At 58.2% G+C, this 9,395-nt stretch overlaps 2 protein-coding genes across 4 annotated transcripts; one reads left to right on the top strand and one right to left on the bottom strand.

Moving 5' to 3' along the window:
- Nucleotides 1-661: 661 nt before the first annotated feature.
- GEMIN4 (gem nuclear organelle associated protein 4) lies at nucleotides 662-8,540 on the bottom strand. 3 transcript variants are annotated; one of them, XM_089317569.1, is made up of 2 exons: nucleotides 8,342-8,540; nucleotides 662-4,012 (listed from the first exon to the last, which is right to left on the bottom strand). In XM_089317569.1, the coding sequence occupies exons 1-2, from the start codon at nucleotides 8,457-8,459 to the stop codon at nucleotides 846-848; spliced, it is 3,285 nt and encodes a 1,094-aa protein (XP_089173695.1). In that variant the 5' UTR covers nucleotides 8,460-8,540; the 3' UTR covers nucleotides 662-845. The 3 variants fall into 3 exon arrangements, with proteins under 3 accessions (XP_089173695.1, XP_051680529.3, XP_089173696.1); XM_051824569.3 differs by lacking the exon at nucleotides 8,342-8,540 and adding an exon at nucleotides 8,031-8,179; XM_089317570.1 differs by lacking the exon at nucleotides 8,342-8,540 and adding an exon at nucleotides 8,031-8,120 and having other exon boundaries at nucleotides 662-4,027.
- Nucleotides 8,279-9,372, top strand: LOC100359324 (diazepam-binding inhibitor-like 5). The gene is made up of 2 exons (XM_002718892.6): nucleotides 8,279-8,419; nucleotides 8,967-9,372. Exon 2 carries the CDS (start codon nucleotides 9,010-9,012, stop codon nucleotides 9,277-9,279), a length of 270 nt encoding a protein of 89 aa, XP_002718938.2. The 5' UTR covers nucleotides 8,279-8,419; nucleotides 8,967-9,009; the 3' UTR covers nucleotides 9,280-9,372.
- The last annotated feature ends 23 nt before the right edge of the window (nucleotides 9,373-9,395 follow it).

Genomic DNA, 9,395 nt, shown 5'->3' with positions numbered 1-9,395 from the left:
GGACAGGCAGGTGATAGGACATGACCTTTTCCCTCTGTCTCCGGAAATAAACATCTCCTCAGCCAGCTGTTGCCCGTCCTGTAATAATACCCTGGACACCTTCAATTCTCATATTTACGCTCCTGGACACACTATTCTCTGCTCCCACTCATTCATCAAAACCGTGACAACCCCACCCCAGCCAGAAGATAATCACCCCTGTCCTTTAAACACATCTCTGTTTTCCTGACCTAGTTTGAACACAGCCCCCTCTGGGTCCACCGAGGGAAGGCTCCAGGGCAGGCATCCACCCAGAAGGCACCCATTTCTGTGAGGCCATTAATCTGCCCCCTAACACTTCAAAGTGTTTATTGGTCCAATCCTCTCCTTTTACAATGGTGCAGGCCTCTTGGGTGCGTAAATTACACGGCCAGAGGCAGAGCCAGGGTAGACCAGACTTTTTTCCCAGGGGCTGCTCTGAGATACTTGGTGAAATTTACTAATGAAACGTCTCTTGCAGAGGGTCTCAGTGCGCAGAGCGCACACACACCCTGCAGTATTTTTCCCCACCTGGTTTCACCTGTGGGCCTGTTTGCCCAGTTCCTCCCAGCGGGACTTCATCTCGGAGTCTCTGCCTACAGCCGTGCATTCAATCCCTGCTGAGACAGACTCAGGCAAGACGAAACTTTAACAGAATTTTATTATAGTTTGTTACAAATAAGTATGAAACTATTTCCTTTACACCATTATTGCCATATACTTTTTAATCCTGTGTACAATTTCACGGAACTGCGAAGCCTTGCTTCTTGGCCACAGCCCCTAGAGAACCCCTGGGGCGGGCCCCAGCTCCTTCCTGCCTGCGAACGTCAGAAGCTGTTGATCTTCTGCAGCAGGGTCTGGCGCCGCTCCTCCGGGCTGATGTTCTCGGCGATGGACTTTAAGAAGCGCTGCTCATTCACCTTCTGTAACAGGGAGCTGATGGAAGGGTTGGTCTTGCTCAGGGTCTCATAGCAGGTGAGGATTTCCAAGGCCAGCACATACAGCGGTTCACAGACCTCTTGGTAGAGCATGGCCATGATGTGCAGAACATGACAGAACACCTGGGTATAAACAAACAGGGTTTCCTGGGTCAGGTCCTGCTCTTGGCCTTGGGCGCAAGGGCCAACTGACTGTATCAGCCTAACGGAGTCCAGGAGGTTGGTCACACTGCTGCACAGGAGTTTGACCACGTGGCTCCAGCCTTCCATAGGAAGCCAATTACGACAACTCTGGCTGCAGAGAAACTGGAAAGCTCTCAGGAAGAGCACAGAGAGTTGCAGCTCCTGGGCAAAAGGCTTCAGGTTGAGCAGGGGAACAAACTGAATGTACTCCAGGCTATAGGGGACATGGAGGAGCTGTTTCTCCAACAGCTTCCTGGTCAGCTGGTGAAGTCGCTGCCACTCCTGGGGGCTGCACCAAGGCATGACTTGCACCAGGGCCACCAGAAAGCCCTTGCTGAACAACCGGACCTCCTCAGGATTGCCCACGTCCACCACCAAGAGGGACAGCATCTGCTCCGAGACGCTGCTGGACACGTAGCTGCACTCCATCCAGGCCAGAAGCCCTGTGCCCGGCCCATACCCTGGGTGGGCCTGGGAGGTCCACTCAGACTCAGAAAGCTTACAGATCTCAAAGAGTGTGGTGGGCACCTCGCACTTGAAGTGGCCCTCAAAGAAGTGCTTGAGTCTCAGGCCCACTGTCCAGTCCAGCTGCTCCAGCTTCCGGTGGAGCCAGGACAGGGACTTGCCCCAGGTGTCTGGGGAGAAGGTGTCCGCGTTGGCCGACACAGTGTCACAGAGCAGCACCAGGAGACGGATCACCAGATCTTTCCCATCCAGGGAGAGGCAGCGCCTCTCTTTGGGCAGCTGCCAGTACTTGCTGAAGCTGTCCAGAAGCTGGCACAAGCTGAAGAGGAGGGGGAACGGGGAGCAGGTCTGGAGCCAGTAGTCCTCCAAGCACGCGCTGGCCTCGAGGGTCTGCAGGCAGATCTTCAGGCTGAGGTCCACCTCGTCCATGTCCAGCATCAGGAAGGGCAGCACAAACTCCTTCAGCACCTCGTCCGGCTCAAGAAGGGCGGCGACTGGGATCCCCGGGGGCCTCACAGGCCTCATCAGGCAGCTCAGCAGCTCCAGAAACTGCTTCTCCTCTCTGGGTGTTGAGAACTTGGTCCAGACAGTTTCTCGGAGGCACGACACCATGAAAGTGCTGGGTGAACGCGGCCCTTCCTCTTCCGTGAACCTGAGGGCGGGGAAGGCGGTGAGAATCTGAGCCAGGAATCTGTGGGTGCCCAGGTTGATCACGGCCATGCTGCACATCTTCTTCACTGTGACCTCCGGGTACAGCACCACCAGGCGGGCCACGGAAGCTACAGCCCTGGCCAAGCCCTGCTCCGAGGTGCCCTGGGTGAGCTGGTTAAAAGTCGTATTGAGGTCTTCCTGGAAACCCTCCAGGTAAGGCAAGAGCTTTTCAGAGAGGCCCTTGCGCCCCCAGGAATGCAGCACGCCCGACAGGACTTTGTTTTTATCTGGCAGTGAGAGGTCTGCGTAACATTCCAGGATCAAGTGGATCACCTGTTTCATCTGAGATTCAGGGATGATTCTGTTGCTCGCGGTGACTTCTACCACCGTTTCTAGCAGCCTTAAAATCAAGCCTGGCTCCCGGAAGAGAGCCCTGTTGTTGGCCAGGCAGGCTACCCACTCGTCTGAGAAGGCCCACTTCTTCTCCGCAGCGAAGACGTAGCACATCTCCATGTGGCGCTCCATCTTCTGCTCGATGATGGCCATGGCGATGGAGGCCATGATGGCCTCAGAGCCCTTGTCCTTTGGCACCCTGCTTGTCTTCCTCAGGAAGCCCTGGACACACTCCGCCAGCTCGGACACCACCCGCCTCTCCTCCAGGGACAGGCTGGTGGCGTCCAGGTAGAGCTTCAGGTTCTGGCTGAAGGACGTCAGACTGTCACACAGCCGGTAGCTGTCGTAATTCGTCCCCTGGCTGCTGTTGAGCATGGCCTGCAGCTCCTCCCCCCACTCCCGCAGCAGGCTGTGCATGAACTCAAACCCCAGGAAAATGGTCTCACTCGGCAGCTTGGCCAGGGAGGTCAGGCTGACATCCCGCTCCGCCTCCTTGACCTTCTCTACCAACGCCTGTTGGTGGTACGGGTTCTGCGTGTCCGAATTCCATACAGAGATCACCGTGGCCAGTTTGTCCAGGTACATGGTCGCAGACACTTCCTGGGGGTCGTCCTCCATCAGCGCAAACACGGTCAGCATGTCAGCCAGGTTGGCCAGCGCACAGCACTTCATCCCCAGGCCCAGGATCCTGTTCTGGATTTGCTTCAACCCATTGAGCAGCATGGCCAGCAAGGGCATGGTGGGACACACATCTGGGTCCGACTTAAACCTCTTTGGAGGGTGGGAGAACTCGTCTGCAGGGTGCAAGTACTTATGGGCCATGGTCCTAAACTGGGAGAGCAGGGGGTCCTGCTGAGGGCCCTTGTGCTTCATCATCTCCCACCAGACGTCGAGGAAGAAGGCCACATCCTTGGAAGAAGTGTCAATGGCCATGTGCTCCAGGAAGCGCTCCAGTTCTGCACGGCAGACGGTGGTGGGCAGGGCCATCAGGAGCTGGATGAAGAGTCCAGATGCTTCCAGGGACTTGAGCAGCTCAAAGAGAACCGTGTGGTTGATGGTAGGAATCATGTTGCCTACGGAGAAGAATATGTCTTCCTGCCACCGAGCTTCCGTGTCAGAGGGGGTGACGGGACAGGGCTGAAGAACCTTGGCCCAGATGATGATCAGAGCTTTCTTCTTCCACGCAAAGGGCTGGGAGTGTGCTGTGGCCGAGGAGATCTCCCTCAAGGCCTCCACGATGGGCCGCCCAACGTGTTCCCAGTCAGACTTGGTCAATTCTGCCAACGCTTTGGGGCGGAATAGCTGCTCGGCCAGCAAGAAGCCCCCGTGCAGAATAGTCATTTCCTCACAGATGTTCAAAGGCCCTGCAGAGAGAGAAGCTGAGTGAGAGCGGGGGCAGTGAGAATGCCTCAAAGTAGTGAGCGCGGGTGGGAGGGAGGGAGGACAGTGGGCTGGCTGTGGCTAGCAGGGTTGGAGGGATGCTAAAGGTCTTCAGTGACACATGAGAGAGAGGCGAACAGGGAAGGTTTTAAGAGTGATTGCACTACGGCGCCGTGGCTCAGCAGGCTAATCCTCCGCCTTGCGGCGCCGGCACACCGGGTTCTAGTCCCGGTCAGGGAGCCGGATTCTGTCCTGGTTGCCCCTCTTCCACGCCAGCTCTCTGCTGTGGCCTGGGAGTGCAGTGGAGGATGGCCCAGGTGCTTGGGCCCTGCACCCCATGGGAGACCAGGAGAAGCACCTGGCTCCTGCCTTCGGATCAGCGCGGCGGCCATTGGAGGGTGAACCAAAGGCAAAAGGAAGACCTTTCTCTCTCTCACTGTCCACTCTGTCAAAAAAAAAAAAAAAAAAAAAAAAGAGTGCCTGCACAGGGGCAGTATCCTCTGGCCATGGAAACCAGAGTTGAAGCTCAGGAGGAAAGATCAGCCCAGAAATGTTATTCGAGGGGGTGTCTGTCCAGAGGAGAGCACTGGAACCAAGGCAGTGCATGAGCTCAGCACAAGTGTGGGAAAAGGAGCAGCTGGACTGTGAGGCTAGACCCTCCAGCACAGGGCTTGGCGAGCAGGGCTCAGACACAGAGACTACACAGGCCCACCACGTCTGATTAGAGGACATGCCTGCTGAGCTCGGTCATGATCAAGACACGAGAAAGGCCACGGCCCAGGAGCAAGCAGACCGGCCCCGCCCCTTTCTCTTGCAGCCTTGCGAACAGGCTGCAACCACTCTTCTGCCTGCCAGGGAAACAGTTTCTCCCATGGCTTTTTCCAGTCAGGGAAGACGCGCTACTTCAGACTTGGCTCTGTGGCGCAAACCAGGTGGTTGACAGAAAACATACAGCATTAGAGTAAGAAAAGCAATGTTTCCCCTTCAGCGGGCCATGAATTGACAAACTTATTAAGGCAGGCATCTCGGGTTTAAATCCTGGCTCAGAGCAATGTGATCTTGGACTGATTACTTCTTTGAGCCTGCCTTCCAAATACGGGAGCACAATATAGATGTCATGTTATAGCTGTGAAAATCCAATGATTCAAGCACTAGCCAGCCCTTGGCAACGGGCTGGTGCTGCTACTTCCTGATACCATCTCCCAGGGATGCGTATGGATTATAAGATACAACCACACGAAGCACTGGGCTAATTAAATGCTCCAATGAATGGTTTCTCCACACATTTCCACTGTCATGGGGGCCAGAGTGTGGTCACTATTCTGTGCTTCCCCGGCTCAGAAACATGAAAGGACACGGGTCTTTATCAGGTCCGTTACTTTGGGCCCAGGAACTAAATTCAGAGTGCAAACACTGCTCACTGTCCAGCACTGACTCCGCCCCTTCCCAGGACCCAGAGATGCAAGCCCTTGCACAGTCCCCCAAGCCCCAAGAGCACCTCTTCACCATTTCACAGGGCAGACGCCAGCAGAGAAGATGCTGAACGGGCAACACTGAATCACACAGCCCTGCAAGGGCGGCGGAAGGCCCAGGGAGGAGGCTCCCCCGCGCCTAGGCAGAACCCCCCCTTCAGCGGAGGAGCTGAAGGATCTGCCTGGGGCAATGGCTCTTCTCTCCAGCCACAGCTCTCCCACAGCCCCAAGTATGCTCCCTACTGAACTTATTCTGGCCAGCACCGGGCCAGGCTGAAGACAGCAGCTTCATCTGGGTCTCCTCCCACTGCTCTTCCCAGGCCATCCGTCCGGAGCTGGACTGAAAGTGCAGCAGCTGGGACATGAACTGGTGTGGCAGGCAGTGGCTCTGCCTGCTACGCCAAAATGCTGGCTCCTCACCTGTGACTCTTCTCGGCGCGCTGCGCCGATCCGAAGCCAGGAGCCAAGTGCTTCCTCCTGGTCTCCCATGCGGGTGCAGGGCCCAAGCACTTGGGCCATCCTCCGCTGCCCTCCTGGGCCACAGCAGAGAGCTGGACTGGAAGAGGAGCAACCAGGACAGAACTGGTGCCCCAACTGGACTAGAATCCGGGGTGCCGGCACCACAGGCAGAGGATTAGCCTAGTGAGCCGCGGCGCTGGCCAACCTGTGCCTCTTCTCAGTGTAATTTTATCGCACTATCAGCTCAGCAGAGCAGATGCATGGTCCCCAACAGACACAGGAATGTCCAAGTGCTCCCTGAACAAGCCCCAGGAACAGTTAGCAACTGGGAAAAACCCAAGTGTTTTATCACTAATGGTTAACTGGTGCCCACTTCTGATGTTTGCTAAGTGCCTGTGCACACCAGGCACCGTGCTAGCTGGTACACATGGAAGGTCTCTTTTAATCTTCAAAATAACCTTCTGAGGACTATTCCTGTTTTAGAGGTTGATGTTCAGGTATTTTGCTCAGGGTGTCACCACCACAAAGCAGTGGCACTGTGACTTACTGGTTTGAGGCCCTCCCCACCATGCACCTGGGAAAGCAGCGTAAGATGGGCAAGTCCTTTGGCCCCTGCACTCACGTGGGAGACCTGGAAGAAGCTTCCGGCTTCAGCCTAGCTCAGCCCCAGCCGTTGCCGCCATTTGGGGAGTGAATCAGTGAATGGATGATCTCTCTCTGTTTCTCCCTAACTCTGCCTTTCAAATAAATAATTTTTTTTTTTTGACAGGCAGAGTTAGACAGTGAGAGAGAGAGAGAAAAAGGTCTTCCTTTTTCCGTTGGTTCACCCCCAAAATGGCCGCTATGGCCGCCGTGCTGCGTCAATCTGAAGCCAGGAGCCAGGTGCTTCTCCTGGTTTCCCATGCAGGTGCAGGGCCCAAGGACCTGGGCCATCCTCCACTGCACTCCCGGGCTACTGCAAAGAGCTGGACTGGAAGAGGGGCAACCAGGACAGAATCCAGCGCCCCGACCGGGACTAGAACCCAGGGTGCCGGCGTCACAGGCAGAAGATTAGCCTAGTGAGCCACGGCGCCAGCCTCAAATAAATAAATCTTAAAAAAAAAAAAAAAAAAAAAAAATTCGCCACAGCTGCAGGGATGCCCCTTCCCGATCTGTCATTCCACCACCACGAGGAGCTGGCTGGGGGACAGACTCAAACCCTGCTCCACACCATACTACTATCAGCGTTTCTCAAGCTGCCTCCCGGGCTCAACCCGAGTTTAAGGGCATATCCCACAGGTTGGGACACTTGGCAGGAGCCACTGACTTCTATTAGGTCCTCCCTCCCTTTTTTCCAGACCTTGCCAGGATTCTCAACCAACAGGCAGGCAGGTTCAAAGAGCACCATATTCCAAGTGGGACACCCACGTCCCACACCCAAGTGCCCGGGTTCGAATCCCGGCTCCGCTTCCTATCCGGCTTCCGGACCATGTACACCGGGGGAGGCAACAGGTGACGGCTCAAGCACTTGGGTGCCTGCACCCGAGTGGGAGACCTGGACTGAGTGCCAGGGCATCTGGGCACTGAGCCAGCGGATCCCAGATCAGAAGAAAGCAGGGCTTCCGCAGCCGCGCGCCTCCGCCCAGGCCCCGCGGCAGGGGCACTCCGCACCCGGCGATCCCAAAGTTTACTCCCGGCCACTCGGCCAGGGCGGCGCGGTGTCGTCACGCCCACGTTATCCGGCAGGGAACGCAAGTGGGTGAGCAACTCGCTGAGCAACTCCGCGGACGCTCAGCTAGCGAGGCCGGCATGGCCCCCGGCACGTGCGCTAAGCCCGTCGCTCCCGGGACACCTCGCTTTACCGCCGCTCCGCTTCTCACGCACGACGCGGGACCGGAGGGCGCAGGAGGCCGGCTCAGGAGCGCTGCGCCCGGCCTCGCCGCCGCCCTCCCGCTCTAAGGACACCCTGGATCCTCCTCAGCCCCTCCCGACCACGAGGGCCCCAGGAGCCCGAGCCCGAGCCCGCCGGGCGTGCGCGGCGGGAGGCGGCGCGTCGCGGTCCGGCCCGGGGCAGCGTAACCGGGGCACCCACCTAGGTCCATGGCGGCGACGCGGGAGGTGGCGCGGGGGGCGCCAGGCCGCCAGGAGCGCGGCGCAGGCGCCACCGCACAATGGGCGGCGCGGGGGGGCGGCAGGCCCCGCCCACGGCCTCTGCCGCCGCTCTCGCGCCGTTCGCCGCCGACTCCCGCCGCTGCGCGCGCACGCGCGCTCCTCACCAGCGAGCTCGCGGCGCCGTGGCCGCCAAGCCCACAGCGCCCCCTCCCGGCCCGAGGCCTCCCTCCAGCCAGCAGGCAGGTTCCGGGGGCCTTCCTCTCCCGCCGCGTGCTCCGCCGGGCCACCCACCTGGCTTCCTAGGTCCCAGTCGGTGCTGTGCAGGAGCCCCCGGCCTCGTAGTCACCGTCCCACAGGACAGGAGCGCGGGTATGTCCCGCACACAGTTCACCCATACTGATAAAAACATGCACCTGAGGCCGGCGCCTCGGCTCACTTGGCTAATCCTCCACCTGTGGCGCCGGTACCCCAGGTTCTAGTCCCGGCTGCTCCTCTTCCAGTCCAGCTCTCTGCTGTGGCCCGGGAGTGCAGTGGAGGATGGCCCAAGTGCTTGGGCCCTGCACCCCACGGGAGACCAGGAGAAGCACCTGGCTAGGCCAGCTCTCTGCTGTGGCCAGGGAGTGCAGTGGAGGATGGCCCAAGTGCTTGGGCCCTGCACCCCATGGGAGACCAGGAGAAGCACCTGGCTCCTGCCTTCGGATCAGCGCAGCGCCGGCCATAGCGGCCATTTGGGGTGAACCAACGGAAGGAAGACCTTTCTCTCTGTCTCTCCCTCTCTAACTCTGCCTGTCAAAAAACAAAACAAACAAACAAACAAAAAAATCATACACCTGAACAGACACAGTGCCGTCTCCCTTTCCTTTCTAGCCAAGACCTCGTTACTGGCCTCACGTGTTTCTAACTCTTCCCCCCGCAGCTCCTGCGCCGGCTAGGAAGGCCAGAGGGGCCGCGCCTCAGGCATGGCAATGTGCCAGGTAGAGTTCGAGTTGGCGTGCGCGGCCGTGAAGCAGCTGAAGAACCCCATGAGCGATCAGGAGAAGCTGCAGCTGTACAGCCTCTATAAACAGGCCACCCAGGGCGACTGCAACATCCCCGAGCCTCCTACGTCGGAAGTGAAAGCCACGGCCAAGTGGGAGGCGTGGAACAAGAATAAAGGCATGTCCAAGATGGATGCCATGAGGAACTACGTGGCCAAAGTGGAAGAGCTGAAGAAAACTGAGGCTGGCTAGGGAAGCGGCACGGCTCCCCTGGCAGGGAGTGTGCTTCTCCAGTGCCCTGGAGGGGGGCGGGGATGGCTGGGCATCAATAAACCCTTAGACCACATGCCTGCGACTGCTCGTGGAAG

Source organism: Oryctolagus cuniculus, chromosome 17 (genome assembly GCF_051225735.1).
Source record: "Oryctolagus cuniculus isolate XC-2025 breed Fujian yellow rabbit chromosome 17, ASM5122573v1, whole genome shotgun sequence".
NCBI classification, from domain to species: Eukaryota; Metazoa; Chordata; class Mammalia; order Lagomorpha; family Leporidae; genus Oryctolagus; species Oryctolagus cuniculus.
This window is presented reverse-complemented; position numbering and strand designations above follow the sequence as displayed.